The following is an 18,725-nucleotide window of genomic DNA, read 5'->3' on the forward strand; positions in this document are numbered from 1 at the left end:
ATATAGAAAGCTGTGAAATGCAATGTGAAGGTTATATAATTTAAAATTGCAGGCAAGGGCTTCGAAAACAATCATTGAAGAGATGTCCTGCAGAACATCCTGTCAGTTTTCTGGCATATTTCACATAACTATGAATAAATAAAGTTGTACAGTTCCCTAAAAATAATAGTAGTTCATCATGCACAAAAGCCTCGATTAATATTGCTGGAAGATTTTTGTGTCATTGAAGGGCAGGGTTTCAAACACGCAAATGCTGCTGCTGCAAAACCTTTTGCTGTTTTATACTTGTGAGTCAATACTGTGCTTACATTTTACTAATAAAGTGTTAGTAATGACATTTTATTAATAATGTCATTAATAATAAATGAGATTTTTTAAGTGATAAAAAACCAAAAAGTGAAAGGGTGAGGCATCTTGATATCTCAAGACATAACAGATCACTGAGCACTTCCATGCCATTGCACAGAATCAGCTGAAGGCACTTCTCAGTAAGGCCTCTGTACAGTATTTGAGGGGAAGCAATGTTGAACCATAAACATTATTTATATTCCAATTGCATGGTAAAAAACTAAAGGATGCAAACCCCGAGGACTTGAGAAGTGTGTTTGGTGCTTTATTTGGGTTTTAGTGCACGCAAAGTTCATATTGAAATAAATGGGAATTACATCATTTTTAAGCAGAGATAAATTTTGTCTGTTAACTAGTCACTGTGAGAGAATACAAGTGGAAGTAACTTCTGCAAATGCATGGATCTCTGAGAAATAATTTTCGTTTTTATTATCTTATTGTACAACTTAGACCCAGTGAGTTGCCATCTCCTCTGCAGTTTAGTAGATATCTGGTTTGGTACTTACCCAGTTAGGCTTTTCTCATGCCCACTCTTTGATGATGGTGTTTGGTTCAAACCTGAATACAAACGTTCTCCAAGTCAAGTGGAAATCTTTCTGCCAAATCACAAGGCACATTTTGCTTAGGCAGTGCCATCTTATCTCTTCCTGTAATTTCTTCTGCATCTTCTTAGTAAATATGAACCTTCCAATAACATACCTGTGTTTTTTTCTGTTTAAGTTTGCAAGGCAATATTCTCCTCAGAGGAGGAATTCCAAGTAAAATGCTACTTCTGCTGTGAGCTGTTTGGATTGGGTTTTAGGGATCTTTTTCTTTCAAATTTCTCTAGTATTCTGAAGTTTTCAAAATGCCTTGAAGGAATCTTGCTTGCACTGAAAAACGCAAAAATTTTGTGCAGCAGAGGGACTATAAAAAAAATATCAGCTTTTAAAAAAATTGCTAGGATGAGAAAAACATAATAAGAAACAACTATAACTGATATGAAAACAGTAACAAAATATTTTTGTGTTTACATAATACTTAATCCTTGTCCCCAAAACTACTTACATAACTTTATTGTTTAAAAAAATATAGTTTCATCCATTAACAGTAAAGAAGTGCTTAAAATGCTACTCAGTTCTGTGATAGTTACAAGTTGACAGTAAAATAAAATATCGATTAAGCTGTTGCTGCTTTTCATTTTTTTAGTTTACTTTTGAGGAAGAGAAGCAAGTTCTAAAACATTTTAAGGAACATGAACAATACAAAAGCATCTGTAATTGAAGGCAGATTACCTTTTACTGTGCATATACATCCTGTATCTGGGAGCATGGGCAGAGGGTTCCGACCCTGGCAGTCTCAGACATCAAAAGGGAACAAATCACTCTTCTTACATACTGCACTTGATTATTTTGGAAAATAGATAAAAAGTCTAAATAATGATTGTGTCACTTGGATTAAAGCTGGCAGCTGAAAAGAGTCAGGAGGAACTATTTTAATCTCCGATGCAGCGTGATAAATCTTACCAGTTGAAGCCTTAGCAATGTGTTTTATCTTAGGAGTTATCTCTACCTACCAGTATAACTTCTGCAGTCAATATTGGACAGCATTTTGTCAAAATCTTAAAAAGTTTATTTCTTCTAATGTAATAATATCAGCTTATTGGATGCTTTTCTATGTAAGTCTCTTTTTGTCTCGTTAAAATCTTTGTTAATGTTTTGAAATGAGAGTAGCACTGAAAATCCAAAACAGGTCTGAAGATTTCCTATCTCTGTGTTAGGATGTGGTGATATGAAGTACAAATATAGTCTTCTAAGATGAGCAGTTGAAAGAGTCAAAGAAAGTTCTTGCTAAAAAAGAAAAAAAGAATAAGCTTGCCTGATGTTTAAATGTAATCTAAACTGTTTAAGGATAAAGCTGCAATTTTAAGAATAATTTGGTGAGGACTGCAGCTTGTCTGACTTCTTTGTTGAAGATTTTTGGTATAAAAGAGCAAAGTATGTACCTCTCTAGAGACTGCTTTGAGGAATGCTCTAAACCTGGACACAACCTTGGTACTAAGAAAGACCAAAAAAATGAAGACCTCTCTCAGAGCAAAACCCTTTGAAGCAAATTTCTTTTGAAACCTTTTGGAGCAGGATGAAAAAAACGTGCTGCTGTGATAGAACTGGTTGAAAAGTATATATAAGAACTGAATTCTTAAAAACGTAAAAAGGAATAAAAAGCTAAAAAAAAGGAGATCCAGATACTTGCCATTGGCAAGTCTAAGTTTGGTATCCAGGTGTTGTTGGCAGAAGTGCATTGTCTGTGTATGGGAACTGTCAAAATGCCAGAACCTGTTCACTGGCTGGACTAAAATGTCCTGAGAAAAAGCTTTTGTTCAGAAATTCCCTTTTAAGCTGGTTGGAAATACAGCACTTCTGACTCCGCCTACCAGTTGCAATCCCGGGAGAGAGGTATCCTCTTAGAAATTAAAAAAAACCAACAACCAGCAAACACTGAAAAACATCAGTGCGAACTCAATAAAGCTGAAAATACACTGATCTTCTCTTTTCCTAGGTTTAGGCATTCCTAGTTTTTTATTCTGTCTGATATGCTGTCTCTTCCACTAAATATAAATAAATCTCATGTCTAACCTCATGTAATGAATACTAGTTACTGTGTTTATCTCACTCATTAAGAGGGCCTTAATGTGAATTAATTGTGAGCTATATCAGTTCTGTTCTCATAATTATTCCTTGTGTTCCTGTGCTCTGCAGTTCAGAGAGAAGGTCACTAATCAATCACCAGGTTGTGACTGGCCCAAGAGTAGGTGTGCCTGAGAAAAAGATACTTCAAGGAATTTATCTTCCTTCCACTGAATTATGTTACCATATAGAGTTAGTCTTGTCTCCTGAAAGATTCACTGCCTCACACTGCTGTCTTCAAGGGGCAGGCAGAGGTGAATAAGGATAGAAGAGGTCTGGCAATGGCTTCAACTATGAGAGAGCAAAGCTGCTTAAATATGCAAGAGAGCTCCTGCTATGTTGTCATCCAGGAGGGAAGTTTCTCTTACTGCAGGTCAATTATTGCCAGGCACGATCTTTACTTGGAGAATATTTTAGAGAACGAATTAGTATGAAAAGTTAGAAATTATATTGCTGGCAAAAGAATTACTGCATCAGTTTTCTAACAAAAAAATTTATTCAAAAAAATCTTTTTCTGTCTTTGTCCATGTTGCCCTTTTAACCATAAACTCCTTACATCTTAAGGCTGAAGGAAAATATTACAACTGTGTAATGTCAAAAACTGAAGTCTAGAATGAGAAATTGTATCAGTATGGACAGTGTTAAGCTCGGGATCCAATGGCTAAGACTGACTCTTTGAGTTGAGATCTTTCCCTGATGATTTTATTGCTGTTGTCTTAAAGCCTGTAGGGTTGTTCTCCTCGAAATAAACTTTCATAATTGTTCAATTTTCTCTGCAGACAGTGAAGATAATTTGTTTACAATACATAGTGTTTGTAAAGTAGGTACCAAAAATGTAATGGCAAAAGAAGAAATAAGGAGGGAACCTTTTCAGTAGATGTTACAATTAGTGATAGTTGCTAGTGATGACCATTGTATGTTCTTTGTCTCACCTATTGAATTTAGTCTCTTGTATTTATTAAAATTCAGGAAACACATCACTTGATCTCAGAAGAGGGACTGTTAGGGAAATGTGTGGTTGAGTCAGAATTTGTGGGAGCATGTACTGAGCTCCCTGTTTCTGGTTTCCTTTTGTTGGTTGTTCAGCATCTGGGGCAGGAGGGATTGTAAAAGGTGAAGAGAAAGAATTGAGCACAGATTTCTGTAGTAACTGATAGTTCTCTAATAATGTCCCTAACTGTTTTTATTGAAAATTATACCATCAAGTACTATTACTACAATCATACTGAGCATTTCTGTACTGCTGTGAAAGAGGCTGACCTGAATTCCAGGCTGTGTGGAAGATGAGGGAAGCTCTGTCCAGATCCGTCTCCAGAGCTCTGGATGGGCTGCACTGATGGCAAAGCTTTTGAATTAAACAGTAAAATCTATTATATGATAGCAGGTCAGGTTGCTCCTTCTTCCCACCAAGTCATCCAGAGTCTCTTCAGACTTTCCTGTATATTTTAGATAACGTGAAAATTTTTCCAGCTTTTCTTTTGTGATGCGGTTAACCAGGATGTCACTGCACAGGGTGAAGGGTTTACTGGGACCCTTTCTAGAAAGAAACAGCTTCTGTCCTTTGCATGGGATTTTTCTTTTTTTCTCTAGGATTTTCCATCCCTGCTGCGAGCACAGGGACCAACTTCACAAATTCTCTGTGGTGCTTCTGCCCACATTTAGAGATGAATGCTCAAAATGTCTGTGTGAAATTTGGCGTGGTTCAGGAAAACCTTCACCCTAAACCTTTGGAAATACTTAGGATAAAGGTGAGCTACTAATTTTGCTATAGCAAGGATACCTGGCAGGGACCTATCCCAAACTTCCATTTAATCCTTGCTGTTAATTAATAAAACACTTTTTAAATGAAAGTTAGCTGTTTCTGAAAGAAAAGCTAAAAGATGCTGCCGTATAGAACCTTTAGAACTAAACAATGCAGATTGCAGTATCACATTGAATGACCAAATGACTATTCAAAAATCTTGAGTGCACTTTTAAAAGCAAAATTTGAAAGCCTGAAACAAAAAAGAACTTTGTTTTCTTCCTGGTACAATTTTATTATCTGTGAGACCTGAATCACACATCATGTGTCTCTTGTAAGATAAGTCTGCTTCCAAAATGTTAGGTGACTGAAAAACAGAAATATATACTTGTTTAATCACATAGAGCTGAGCTGTTTCCAAGTATGACCATATATATATATACATATATATAGTCCTGGTCAATCATTTGGGCCACTTGAATTTGCTGTCACTCAAGCATATTCCCTGTTTTCACTGGAGTCCTTTTCTGTCCTCTGAATCTCTGAATATATTTGTAATTTTAGAACATATTTTCCCCTGTCCTTTTTCTACAGATGTTATTTAGAGACCTATAAACCTGTGCAATGACTCAAAACAACAAAATTCACATGAGATGGGAAAGATGTCATTTTCCTTTTCACAACTGCATATTTGCTTCTGCAGGTTTGCTCAAATGCTGCTTTAACACTCAGATTTGTGTTTGAAACATTACATGCTTGGACATCTCTCTGATTATGTTCAAGTGCATGATGTTTGGCCAAGCTTTATGAAAGCTTTTATAAAAGTAAGTACTTTATAAAAGACCATTTCTTATAATCTAGAAAATAGAGTTCTCCCTGAGATTTCTGAAAGTTCAAGTGTTCTCTAGATGCAGTGGATGACCTCCTCTTGTAGCTATGAATGATTATTTTCTTCTTTGAGGTAGATGCCTGTTTTATCATTATGTATCCATATACTGGCAGTAACAACATATGTTTTGTCTGTTTGCATAGCAAGTGTGCACAGAAATCCAGCTAGCCTGTACATTTCAGTTCACAGTGCATGTGCTACTATGAGAGTTGATTTGGAAATGGGCTCCTCATCCTATGAAAATTGCACTGTTTAAGAATGTGTTGTTGTGGTTTAACCCCAGCCAGCAGCCAAGCCCCAGAGAGCCGCTCGCTCCCCCACCTGTGGGACTGGGGAGAGAACTGGAAGGGTAAAGGCTGGAAAACTCCAGGGTTGAGATAAAGACATTTTAGGGAAAGCAAAAGCCATGCACATAAGCAAAGCAAAACAAGGAGTTAATTCGCTGCTTCCCATGGGCAGGCAGGTCTTCAGCCACCTCCTGGAGAGCAGTGCTCCATCACACGTAACAGAGATAGGAAGACAAACACCATCAGTCCAAATGTCCCCTCTCTTCCTCCTGCTTCCCCCCACTTTATATACTGAGCATGATGTGATATGGTCTGAAATATCCCTTTGGTCAGTTTGGGTCACCTGTCCTGCCTGTGTCTCCTCCCAACCTCCCGTGCACCCCCAGCCCCCTCCTGAGCGTGGTAGAATGGAAAGCAGGAAAGGCCTTGGCTCTGTGTAAACCCTGCTCAGCAATAACAAAAACATCTCTATATGATCAACCCCAAGTTCAGCAAAAATCCAAAACACAGCCCCATAGCAGCTACTGTAAAGAAAATTAACTCTACCCCAGCCAAAACCAGTACAGTTCTGAATCATTAATTCTGAAGAGGAAGCTTGGAAGTGGTAAGGCTGTTTTCTAGATATTTTTGTTCTGACACAGAAAAACTGACTCTAAATATGAAACAACTGAGCCAAGTTGAAACACCTGTCTCTAGGAAATTAAAATATAAATGTATTATATGTTAGTTATGAGATTAAATATTTAGATTTTCCTTAGATTCTAATGCACTTTCATGTAGTGTTTCGTTCCAGTTGACCCACATTCTGTCTTTGATGGTGTTTGCATTCACAGGGCATTATTCACTTCACAGGATATGACTTTACTTCTCTGGTGTGGGTATAACCTCACTGTTGTTCACACTGAGCCTCTGAGCAGGTGAAGGGGAGCTCTCCCAGTTCAGTTTGGTACCTCTCCTGCCCAGTTGAGATTGGATCCATCCCTGCCAGAGCTGTCCTGTAGAGCCTGTTTGTATATAAGGTGCTTCTAAGGCACCTTCTGTAAAGTTCAAACTTTTTCTCTAAAGGCTTAATGCTTGTAGCTATTATAGGAGGGAATGTCTGGTTTTAATTCAGTGTATGATATAAGGGCCATTGAAGGAGGACAGTCTGCAGCCTCTGGATGTTTTGCATTCATTCTCTGTGTTTCAATGAAACCTCCACCACACGGCAGCCCAGCCTTGAGAATTTGTTGAGTTCAGATGTAATGAGGCTGGACCTAAAACCCTTCCACTGAAAATTTTAAAGCCAGGTTTAAATCACACCATTATAATTTACTGTGTACATATGTTGCTTATGATTTAAGATCCCACATCACAGCTGAGTAATTTCTGTTTTGTTTAGTTTACCCTTAGTCTTTGTGATTTGCAAATGTATATTTGCATGAATAATTACCTCTAACTAAGCTGAACCAAGTAGGCTGGCAAATACAGATTACTGTTTTTTCTTAGAAAAGTATGATCAATGTGACTTTATGCTTTAGGGACTAATGGTACTAAATAGCTTTGCAGTTAACTCTTATAAAGAGGAGGATATAAATAATGTTAAACACAAATAAGAAAGAATCATTAAAATTTAAAATTATGTCACTAGTGAAGTGACAAACAATCATCACTGCTTAATGAAAGTTTGAAATAATAAAATTTCTGGTAGTATTTTAGACATTCAATGATCTCATGTCCTTTAATGTTTTATAACAAAAGTCAATGTTCTTAGAGATTTTAAAATAAATAAATATCAGTTAATTGTGACTGAAAATTACAATATTTTATTTCAGAAACTTGAAAAGTTAGATTTGTGTTTATATGTAGTTAGAAAAGATGACAAAATACATATTTGTTGTTTGGATATCTTGCTGGATATCATGAATTAAGAAGTTACATTCAAGTTTTTCCTTTTGGGAAACCCAAAGAATGTGATTTGGGACAGAGGGAGCAGATTATGAAAGAATTAAAAGAAGGAAAAAATAAAGTTGAAAATAGATATAGAGATAGGAATCTCCAGGATGAGCTTGATCTACGGGGACCTGAGCTGTGTCAGCTGAGATTTATTTGGGGCTTTGTAACCATAAAACACAGAAGAAGTTCTTTTCTCTAGGCTATAAAAAGGCTTCGATCTTGATTCAGTCTCCCTCGGAGTTGGTAGGAAAAAAACCCCTGCAATAAACTGCAAAAAGCAAGCAAGCAAACAAATTTAACCTCCTTGTCATTCTAAAAGTGATCCTATAATAGCAACAGCAACTTGTAGGAGAAGCTTCAGTAGAGCCCTGTCTGGGATGGAGCTGTGTGAGCTGGACAGGTAGGACGAGGGGAAAGAGTGAGCATGAAATGTCTGCAAGGCCAAACTCCATCAAACTGAGGTTAAGGAACATCTCTTTTTTTCTCCTCTTTTAGTATAAATTACAGTTTTAGCTGCCATTATAATTCAGTGTGCAATTTTATCTAATAAAACCTAGACACAAAGAACCCTTTTTGACTGTAAGCTGACACTGTGAGTCATACTGAATTACTCTAGAATTTTATTGTAGGGGAAGGAATATTGAGGCAAAAAAAGAAAACTTCAGTAGAGTAAGGTGCTAACAACCATGAAGAAAAACATCAAGAATCTGTTTGAAGAGCAGTGCTTGAAGGTAAAATTCACTAGTTACTTAATTTCTAGATAGTTCTCTAAAGACTCTTCACACATCTTCTCTGTGGAGCAATATTGAAGTTCTCTGATTTAAATCTGCCCAGACACTGTTGATCAGAGGCATCTCATAGTACTGGAACAGAGCAAAGTCAGCTTCAGTTAATCCAGATATGTAATTATTTGCTTTTTTGGGCTCAGACAGAGTGCTCAAATTCAAATTGCACAAATCATCTCTTCTCGGCGTGCCTGACACAGTTCCTTGGAAATGCATTAGGTTATTAATTTTCAAGGCATAAAATTATTTTTCTCCTTCCAGTTTTCTAATAAGACATAAAAAGAAGCTCAAGGATAGAGAATCTTGTGATACTAGAAGTATCCACATTTGACCAAGAAGGTAGGGGAATTTACTTTCAGATATATAGTTTAGTCATTCATGGCATATCACACAGATGTTTCTGTGTAATTACCCCAAATTACCAAGAACATTTCCAAGACAGTTTGGGAATGGCCAAGTGTTGTAGGATACACAAAACACTGAAAGTAATATTTGCTAACAGAAGACAGTGCACTTGGATTTTAAGATCTTATATGAAATTTTTCCTAAAGTACATAGAGAGTGGAAAGCTCACCAGGGGATTGCAGAGATAGTGTTATTTTGAAATTATTGTAAACACTGGAGTATGATGTTTTCATGGAAACTGAGTCCTAAAGAAACACATTTTTATTATGTAGCAAAAACAGCTCTATAAGAAATTACTTTTTCATGTGACAGGCCCCCTTCCCCAAATCTCTCTTCTTAAAAATCAGATATCTGCCACAAATTCTTCCCTGATTTCTTTCTATTTTGTGTCATAATTATTTAATTTTACTAAATATTGAATTATACCCTTGGTCGTGCTTTCTCAGTTCTTTTCCTCTTCTGACAATGCTGATCCTTGAAACACAGAGCAAAAAATAAAACTTCACTGCACTTGCACTTGTCTTCAACGAGTCCTAACCATGAAGGAACAGAGTGATGGATCCTACTCACACCAAGTGCCATTACTGTAAAAGAAATCACTAGTGTGGCACAATATTTTCTCAGTTCAGCCTTCAGCACTGTGATTGAACTAGAGACAGTCAGCAGACATCACAGAACACACAAACACAGATCTCTCCTTGTCCCTCTTTTTGCCTGGAACCAAGTGAAGGACAAAGTGTGAAAGATTAGTTTGGATATTAACATTCCCCTAGAAATACAGTAAGTATATAAAAGGTGGTTGTGGCTGTTTGGTGTGCTCAGCAGGACCCTGAAGGAGGCCTCGGTGGTGGCAATCACAGGGAGACAGGTGTGGCTCCCTGATTATCACAGGGATGGTTTTGACTGGAATGGGAGCAGCAGCTCCTGTCAGAAGGTGTAACAGAGTTTACACTAACAAAAGATTTGGCATACTTGGACACAGCTCTGTTATCTCCTCTTTTCTTTCTTCCTTCTTTTTCTCTAATTTTGGAGAACAACTAGTTTTTTATTTGCTGCTTTCTTTGCATTCATTGGTGTCCAGCTTTGATCTACAACCAGCTTGAGTTTACTTTTATGCTCTGCTGAATGCTGCCTTCAGCCTCAATTTCAGAGCTGTGCAAATAAATTATAGTGAAGTGTTTAATTAAAGTTCGCCTCATGTCCTGATTGCAGAATGCTGCCTCCTCAGATACAATTTGCAAATATATTTTGGAGTTTTATTTTAGACAGGATGACTAGCTGAAGGTTATTTAATTGTGATTGATTGTGCATTGGATGTTTCTGTTGCCTTTATTTTGTGAAAAAAACTGAAAATAGTAGCTGAGTGTTGAAGGACAAATGAAGGGCATTGACCTGGATGAAAGAAGGGGATTTAGTAAGCCTGAACAGTTGCAGAACTGAGAGTTGATACTTCTAGAATTACATATTTAATATTTAGTTTTCTTCAATACTTGGAGGTTTTTTAGGTCATCCATTTCTGAAACCCTTTAGTGAGTAGGTCAGCACTGTCAGGAATCTGATTTTGACTGTGCTACTGTTTATCAGTGATTTTCACACCTGCAGCTTCCACAGTCCTGACCTCCCAAACAGTTCGTGCAGAAGCTGTTCATTAATGTGAGTCAACCAATTGGTATTGGTTAAAATATATTCATAATTTGAGGTTACTGAACTGTGTCTCTAACAACAAGTAGCATTAAGAGGGAGAAGATTTTTCACCACAGACATCCTGTGTGCTATTCCTTGTTGTTTTTTTGGGGTCTTTTTTGTGTGCTAAGTTTACACCTTTCAGATTTCTTTGACATTGATCTGTACTGACCTTAATGAGTTCTCTTAAGAAATAATAATGAAAGTATTTATTTAGGTGTGGTGCTGTTCTACCCCGAGCTCCTCAGTTTGAAAGCTGCTTTCTGATCTAAACTGATTCCATCTGCATTTTAGTGGTTGTGAGAAACATCCCTTCCTGGATGTAGTGGCTCTGAGTTTTGTGGGGGTTATTTTTGTTTGTTTGTTTTTCTTTTGGGTTCTTCCCTTAAACTGTTCTGTGCCTTGTGTGCCCCTGGCAAATCAGTGACAATCTGCCTCTTAGCCAGTGTGTTGGATACAGATGCATAATGCTGTTGTTAAATCCCTTTCCTCAGTCAAGAGGATTGATAACAATGTGATAAGACAGACATATTTCTGTTACTGTTTTCAACCTATTTAACTTAATTTTTTTTTTAATTGCCTCAGCATTCACAAAGAAAGCAAGGTTTAAAAAACAGTATCCAGCATCTCCAAGACCCCAGCTGCCACCTGCTTCATACACTTATTCATACTTTTCCTTTTCCAGACCTATTCTACTCTTTGTTCTCTGTGACTAGATATGAAGTACGCTGTTTTATTCTGTTTCATTTTGGAGATAAGTAGAAGAAAAAAATCCATGCCTGTCTTGATTGTGGCATTTTAAGAGTGTTTTTCCTTTCTCTTTTGGGGGAATTTTATTAAAATTTTTAAGATAGAATGTTTACAACTCATTGAGCATCATCTTGGGACTTAGAAACGAATAATAAGTCTAACATAAAATAATTACTTTTCCTAAAAATGTTTGTTTTATTACCTACCCCTACTTCATTTCATGCATGGGGGAATACTACTGAACTCCATAATGCACATCACAATTTGTTCCTAAATAGTCATATCTTTCAAACAGATTAGCATGAAACAATTTGAGGAGTAAGTACCTAATTCAGATGGATAAAACAACTCATTCCTTAGCAGTTTCCCGGTTTTAGGGTAAGAGGATTTACTGTTGCATATCTAAACCAAGTAGACAAGTGCTCTTTTTCGGCACCTGTTAAAAGAATGAGCTCTCTTTTGTTTTCAAACAAAATTATCCTACCATAGGAAAGCAGTTTATCCAATATGGGTAGTTGAGGGCAGGGCATTTTGCTTTTTAAAAAGCTGGTGTGTGTAAAATGAGGATTATGTCATGTTGTAAGCATTTCTTAAAAAAAAGAGAAAAGAAATAATAGAAAATTTAATCTTCATTCGTTTTTAAAGGTATTAGGAATGTTGCAACTAAAACAGGCCTTCATGCAACATAAATGGTCTGTCAGTTACTGAGGGGATTATTGAGAAGGTAGAAGTCTTTGAATTCAATACAATTCTTCACCATTATTTTGAAAACATATTTTTTCAATATTGTTTTTTGTTAGAAGTAAGGTGTCCAATTAGTTGATTCCCAGTCTATTATAAACAAAACCAAAACCAACTACTCTGAGTTAGTGTTGCTGTACTGTATTTGATGAGGTGTTCTTATTAAGTAGTGCAAACTATTTTGCTTTCTATTAATAATTTTACTAAGGTATTCCAGCACAGAAGAAGGGAAGGGGCAGGAATAATTTTTAAAACTCTTTTCATAATTTAATGCGTACCTCTTAGTTTCTGGATTGTATTGCCAAAATGTTATGACCTTGTTCAAAACTCTTCCATTGTCGTCACTCATTGGGATTGAGCCATGCATAGTTTTACTACAGAGAATATTTTATTCCTTTTTTTTTTTTTTTTTTGGTCATTTTAGCTGAAGTTAAATCCGAGATTCACTATGGAAACTTCCAGCTGCTGACTACACGTGATGTTGCCAGAATGTGATAACCTACTTTGGTAGACGTGCAGTTTTTACCCACGGTTCCCCAAAAGATAAAATTAAAAGTCAAAGATTTGTGATGAGAAGAGAACCACTTCAGACTTAGAAAGTCTGAAATAGAAGTGTGCAAGTACCCCTAAATTTGGACAGTTACAGGATGTTTAAGTCTTGCTTGTTTTCAGGCAAATGCAGAAGAAAGACTTCTTATATACTGAGCTTTGACATATCTATCCTTCATGTGGAAGATGTGTGATAAAAACACATGTAACTCTGTTATATTATACCCAGCTTCTCATTCATTATGTAATGACTTCTTCCATGTACTCTCAATGTATGAATGTATTTATTAGCTTTGGCATTGGGGCTTACTTTTAACATTTGGAGCACAGAACATAGTTTGCAGAGTGTTTGGGGCAGCAGGGAGCCAAGTTTGGTTCTCACATAATTAAAAAATGAACAGTGCTTTTGCAGGGCCTCTTATTCTGCCTCTCTCTTGTTGAGCTCATATGTTGCCTGGGAAAGACCGGTGAGCAGCTCTTGAAGATGCAGTTTGCATCCATAAATTAACTAAGAACATCCAAGGGCAGTTGCTAAATGCATTAATAATTGTGCACACATGTAGTTTTGTTGTTTACAGAGCAGCGGATAGCACCCTGGAGAAGCAGCTAGTGGTGTGCAGAGGAGCAGCACATGAATGTAGATGGGCAGGGATCTCATTTTCACATGGGCATACTGGAGAAGCAAATGGCTTAATACTTCATTATGTTATATATCTGTGTATTGATTTTGCCTCATGAAAATTCAATGCAGTTTCTCTCATACGAATGATGAAAGCTCTGATTTTTGCTTTGGGAGGGTAAGTGGCAAAGGCAATGGGTCCAAAGGACTTTGACAGAAGTATCCCTAGAATTCCTAGATGTAACTTCCCATAACCTCTCAAGCCATAAGACTTTTGAGACACTTAATAATTGTTGCACTGAAGTGTATCTATTGACACATATGTAGGTACAAATTAGGATAAAGATAAGGTCCAAAATTGTATGAAGTTAAGGAAGTACCCTGGTTAATACCCTTTCTTCATCTGAGGTTAAGTCTATAACTGGAGGCTGGAGATTAGGTAAAACATAAAATACCTTCTACTAGTATAAAATCTTCACGTGATTTTATTTTACTTTTCAAATGCTGTAGTCATACAGGAAAAATATATATTGGATCTCAGCTTGTAGTCACCCTTTGAATTTTCTTATTAAACAGTTTTCAAGTTCTTTAGATATCAAAACTCTCATATATTTTAGAAGAAGCAAGCTTTTCTGTTCTTAAATTTCTGTATTTGGTGTTAAGTTTGATATTTGCTGTTCAAAAGTGTCTTATAACTTGGGCTGACCTTTCCAAATACTTGGTTTATACAGGACTGATGACACGTTACAGACTTGGAAACTTGTTATCTTAAAAATTTAGAAGAATACATTTAATAAGACAGGAACCTTGGCAAAATTTTTATACGCTTTCAACTTAAATGTTGAGATGCCAACTCAGACAAAACATTCAGATACGGTTTTATAAGGGTAAATACTTTCCTAAAATAGCCACGTTCAGGAATCTAGTAAAATTTCACACATCCCACATATCCAGAACAACTGTTGCTAGAATTTAAACAGTTTGTGTAGAGATACCCAAAATCAGAACTGTTGCCTTTGGCAATGAATCCATACTTAAGTTACCAAACTGTACTGAAAGAGAAACTTTTCCATCTTGTACTACTCCTCCTATTTTAATTTTTAAACACTCGTGTAATATCCTTGTATCTTCTTGTACTTACGTTTAATGTGAACACTGTGGAGGGATTTAGAGGTTCCAGAATGTCCTCAACAGTGTCCTGAGAGCTTCATAACACTCTAAAATAGTAATGTAGAAGACTGATTATCCTCCTACTTTGTCTTCACCAGAATTTATTGCTGTAAGTGTGTGTGAGAAACATGCCCTTGGTCATTCTTGAATTACGTGTATTTTAAAAAATCCTTGAAAACACGTCTTGAAATATTTTTCCATTACTGCTAGTGCTTGACATTTAGTAATAACTTAGAACTTTACCATATTTTCTTGCAGTGTTCTAACTGAAGAGCTGAAGATCTCCATGCTCTAAACACTTTTAGTTGGAAGTGACTCTAAAGAATTTGAAAATATGTGTTAATAGAAAAGTTTATGCTTTTAGTATTGCTATCTGAGTAATGCTTGGATAACTGATGGAATATAAGAAAATACTTCAATAGTTGAGGAAGGCTGCTCAGGAATCATATGAGACCACATAAAACTGTGTATGTTTGGTGGAGTTTGTGTTACCTGTGTATTTTCATCAGTGACCAATATAATCACTCATTTTCTGAAATGCTTTACAAGACTGATTCCTTCGAAGAAAAAAAAAACACAGGAGTGACTTAAACAATTTTAAATAAATTCCTGTAGCTAATGAGGGCAAATTCTCACCAGAATCAACATCACTTATAACCACTAGAAAAAAAAATAGAAGGGATTTTATCACAGCTGATAGATTGTGAGTGAAAACTGCATAAAATTATGTGTCAGACTGCACTCTCAAGTTCTTTGCTATTACAGGTATTGCTGATGAGAAGTTGGGGTAGGGCAATTGCTCGTGTGCTTGTACTTAAGCAGACAACTTTGATTCTGTGCAAGGAGCACCCTCAGTAATGTGTGGTTGTAGGTATGGCCTGAACTTTGTCTTCTCTTTGCAGGCAGAGCTGGTTGATGTGCAGTATGGCACCATGGAAGACCTGCTCCGGATTCAAGCCATTACAAACGTGACCAAAAAAATTGCACTTTTGAAGCTAGGACAATCACCTTTGCTTTATAAGGTTAGTCAGAACCTAGTTACACATTAGCTGAATTATTCACTTGTTTGGTTTGGTTTTGGTTTTTGTTTTTTTTTTTTTCAGTTCCAAAATATCGAAACAAAGACTTTCCCATTCTGTCCCAGTAAGTCAGGACTTACTGGCATTCACATTCTTCCTTTATACACATTCTTCCTTAATACTCACCACTTCGCTCTGCAGTGCCTTTTATGTGTTACAGTTATTTATGTTGCTGCATATCTTGCAGTGCCTCACTAGTCTGTCCTATTTTTCCTGGGTGTACTGTGAGCCTTTTGGCAAATAAAGAAATCTCTGAAAGAAATAATAAAGCATGAGGGAGCAAAAAAATGGCAACTCATATCAGGAATAGTTTGATCTGTGTCTCCTAAAAATGTACATAGAACAGTGCACTGAAATCTTTTGTTTCTGCATAATTGCACATAGTACTTGGTTCGATGGCTGTAGTTGTGTGTAGTTTGACTCAGCATATTGTGAGAGGAGGCAGAGCACAGTCTATGCTCACCTGAACTCAGGATTCTGTGCGTCTTTCCAGCCCTGCTGGGCTGTGTCCAACATCCAGCACTCGGATGTGATGCTGCCAGCACTCGGATTGCAAGGTAATCACCAGTAGCATACACTATGGGAGGACTGACACTAGTGTTTATGGATTTAAGAAAGGACATTGTAACTCGGTTTCTTCATGGCATTTTGCAGCCTTGCTGTGTGCAGAATTTGCCTTTGCCACCGTGTTCTTCTTCCACTCCCTCCTTTCTCCTTCTTTGGTTGAGATTATGTGTTGGGAGGGCTGCACATGGGTACGTGTGTGTCCACCTTCTCCTCCAACTCGAGTGCTGGCAGAAAGCACAGAGCAGGAGCTCACTAATCCATTTGCACATTAAATGTAATAGAGTCAACATATAAACCACATTTAAACTCTAAATGCCCAGTAACTGCCTTCTGTTGCAAATAATTTATAGGCAAAAATGCTGGTTTGACGTTCAGAAAATACACTGAACCAATAAATACTTAAACAATTAATTCCCAAATTAACAAATGCAATTATAAAAGAGCAGTGACTCCAGATCTTGCCATTAAAAGGATCAGGATCTGCTCTGTTGGCCATAGAAAGTACAGTCGGGACTAAAACACAGGTTCAGAAAACAGCCACTTACTATTTTTTCTATAGGAATAAGATTTGTCTCAATAAAAATGCCATTTTCAACTGAGTAGCTTTAGCTGTTTATTTAAATTATTTAGATGCAATTTAATTACGCTCTTGAAAGGTCAGTTGTCATTGCTGGAACTTGGCTGTTGCGCATCGTTTCCACCAAAAGATCTGATGCTGCATTTCACCACTGACAAAAACAATGAAATAGCAATCAGGGCTCATAAAGTAGGGATTTGATAAAGATGTAAAGTTTACTGTAGCAGTACTGTCTCTGAGATGGGCTTTTTACCCGTTTGTGTTCCTGTGAGGACGCACTATGTCTGAATTAGGAAAGTGTACAGCCTGAAGGAGGAGGGGAAAGCAAATGGTGCTGAGAACAAGGCACATCTCAGGAGCTTTTTGTGTGGGTTGGCTGTAGCCTAGTCCCAAATATGTGCTATTTGGTGACTGAGGTGCATTAGTTACATATCTGGTGCTCAGCTGCTGCTCCAGAAGAATCCATTTTGCACGTCCAGGGTCTGTTATACAGTATGAACCAAAGTGTGGTGTGATCAGGAGGCTGATTTCCAATGCACACTCAGGATCTGAGCTAAAAATACACTCCCCAAGCCTTCTTTCTGTGTTCCTCTCATGCAGGTAGGAAGTTTGCCCTTTTTTGAGGCTGTAAACTATCCTTTTTTAGAATATAAATTGTCTCTCTTTGGCAGTGAAATAATTGTAAGCTTTACTTTTCTCATAAGAGAAGATGTAGAAAGATTATCAGAAATAGATTCTCCTTTCATAAGGAATATTTGAAGTGAAAGATTGTCTTAAACAGCAAGTCCTGCTGGTTTAAACAGGCCCAGTATCTCACCACTAAATCCACTTTTTGTATCTTTTTTCCACCCTAATGTTTATGTTTCTGCACTTATTGAGTCTCACATTTCTGTTTCAGCAGATACTTTCCTCTCCCTATATTTTCCTTATCTCTGTCTTCCATGTGCTTGGTTTTACATCACATTAAAACAGAATACTAGTTCATAAGAGAGCTGTGGCTATATATACGTATGTATTTGCTACTTTTCTTTCTCATTTCTGTATTTAACTTGTATTTTTCATGTTTTAATGTTCTTTAATTTCTCATTATTATTACTTTATAATACACAAATATCTCACTCTGGATTTGAGTTTTATTTTTATAGACCCTGCACCAAGGTTTAATCTTCATAACAGGGTTTCTAATTATGTCTCTATTTTTCAGCTTGAATTTTCCCTTTTGTGAGTATACTTTTTCTCTCTTTCTCTCTCTCTCTTTTTACTGCCATCAACAACTGCTGTTCTTCTTGTGTTTTTTTCTATTTCCCCCTTTTGTGTATTTAATGTGCCTTTTTTTTTTTTTTTTTATTTTGACTACTGTTTGTTCTCTCCATACTGAGTCCATTGAAAAAGGCCTGAAAGAAATAATAAACTGCTGCTGGCAGAAAAATCACCATGAAAACTGAACAACATTTCTTTAGTCTTTATATCACATTAACAGAAAGGATGTGCTGGTAGAAAAGAGCTTCATGTTCAAGGGGATAATTTATAGACATAAGCCCAAGTGATGGAAATTTGAATATTTGGAAAAATAATGGTATTAATGACAATGTTTTTGCAGTAGAGGTTTCGTATGTGGAGATTGGATAGGGTACAAAATTTGGGGAAGGATTAAGATTGAAGATAATTTGGAGCTTCTACTTTGTCTTTCAGACTGGGCCCATCTCTCATATCTTCAGACACATTGAAAACAACAGACAGAGTTCAGAGCTTGGAGTAATTTGAAATTGGAATATACAGGGAATTTGGAGTATGCAGAAAAGCCTGAATTCAATGTGCTGTTAGAATATGCAGTTTAGTCTTTAACATGAGTAATTCTGATTAAATTTTGTAAGGTTCATAAATTGAAGCTGCTTTGTGAGAACCAGATTTTCAGGAATCTGACCTGGGGTAAT

The 18,725-nt window shown here is 36.7% G+C and overlaps 1 protein-coding gene across 2 annotated transcripts in view; it reads left to right on the forward strand.

Annotated features, from left to right (window-relative positions):
- The window catches only part of NAALADL2 (N-acetylated alpha-linked acidic dipeptidase like 2), a 436,265-nt gene that overhangs the window by 247,649 nt on the left and 169,891 nt on the right, over positions 1-18,725 (forward strand). For both annotated transcript variants that reach the window (XM_064665876.1, XM_064665875.1), the window contains one exon: positions 15,471-15,590. In XM_064665876.1, coding sequence (XP_064521946.1) covers positions 15,471-15,590 — 120 coding nt within the window. The remainder of the gene's footprint in view (positions 1-15,470; positions 15,591-18,725) is intronic.

This window comes from Pseudopipra pipra, chromosome 10 (assembly GCF_036250125.1).
Source record: "Pseudopipra pipra isolate bDixPip1 chromosome 10, bDixPip1.hap1, whole genome shotgun sequence".
NCBI lineage: Eukaryota > Metazoa > Chordata > Aves > Passeriformes > Pipridae > Pseudopipra > Pseudopipra pipra.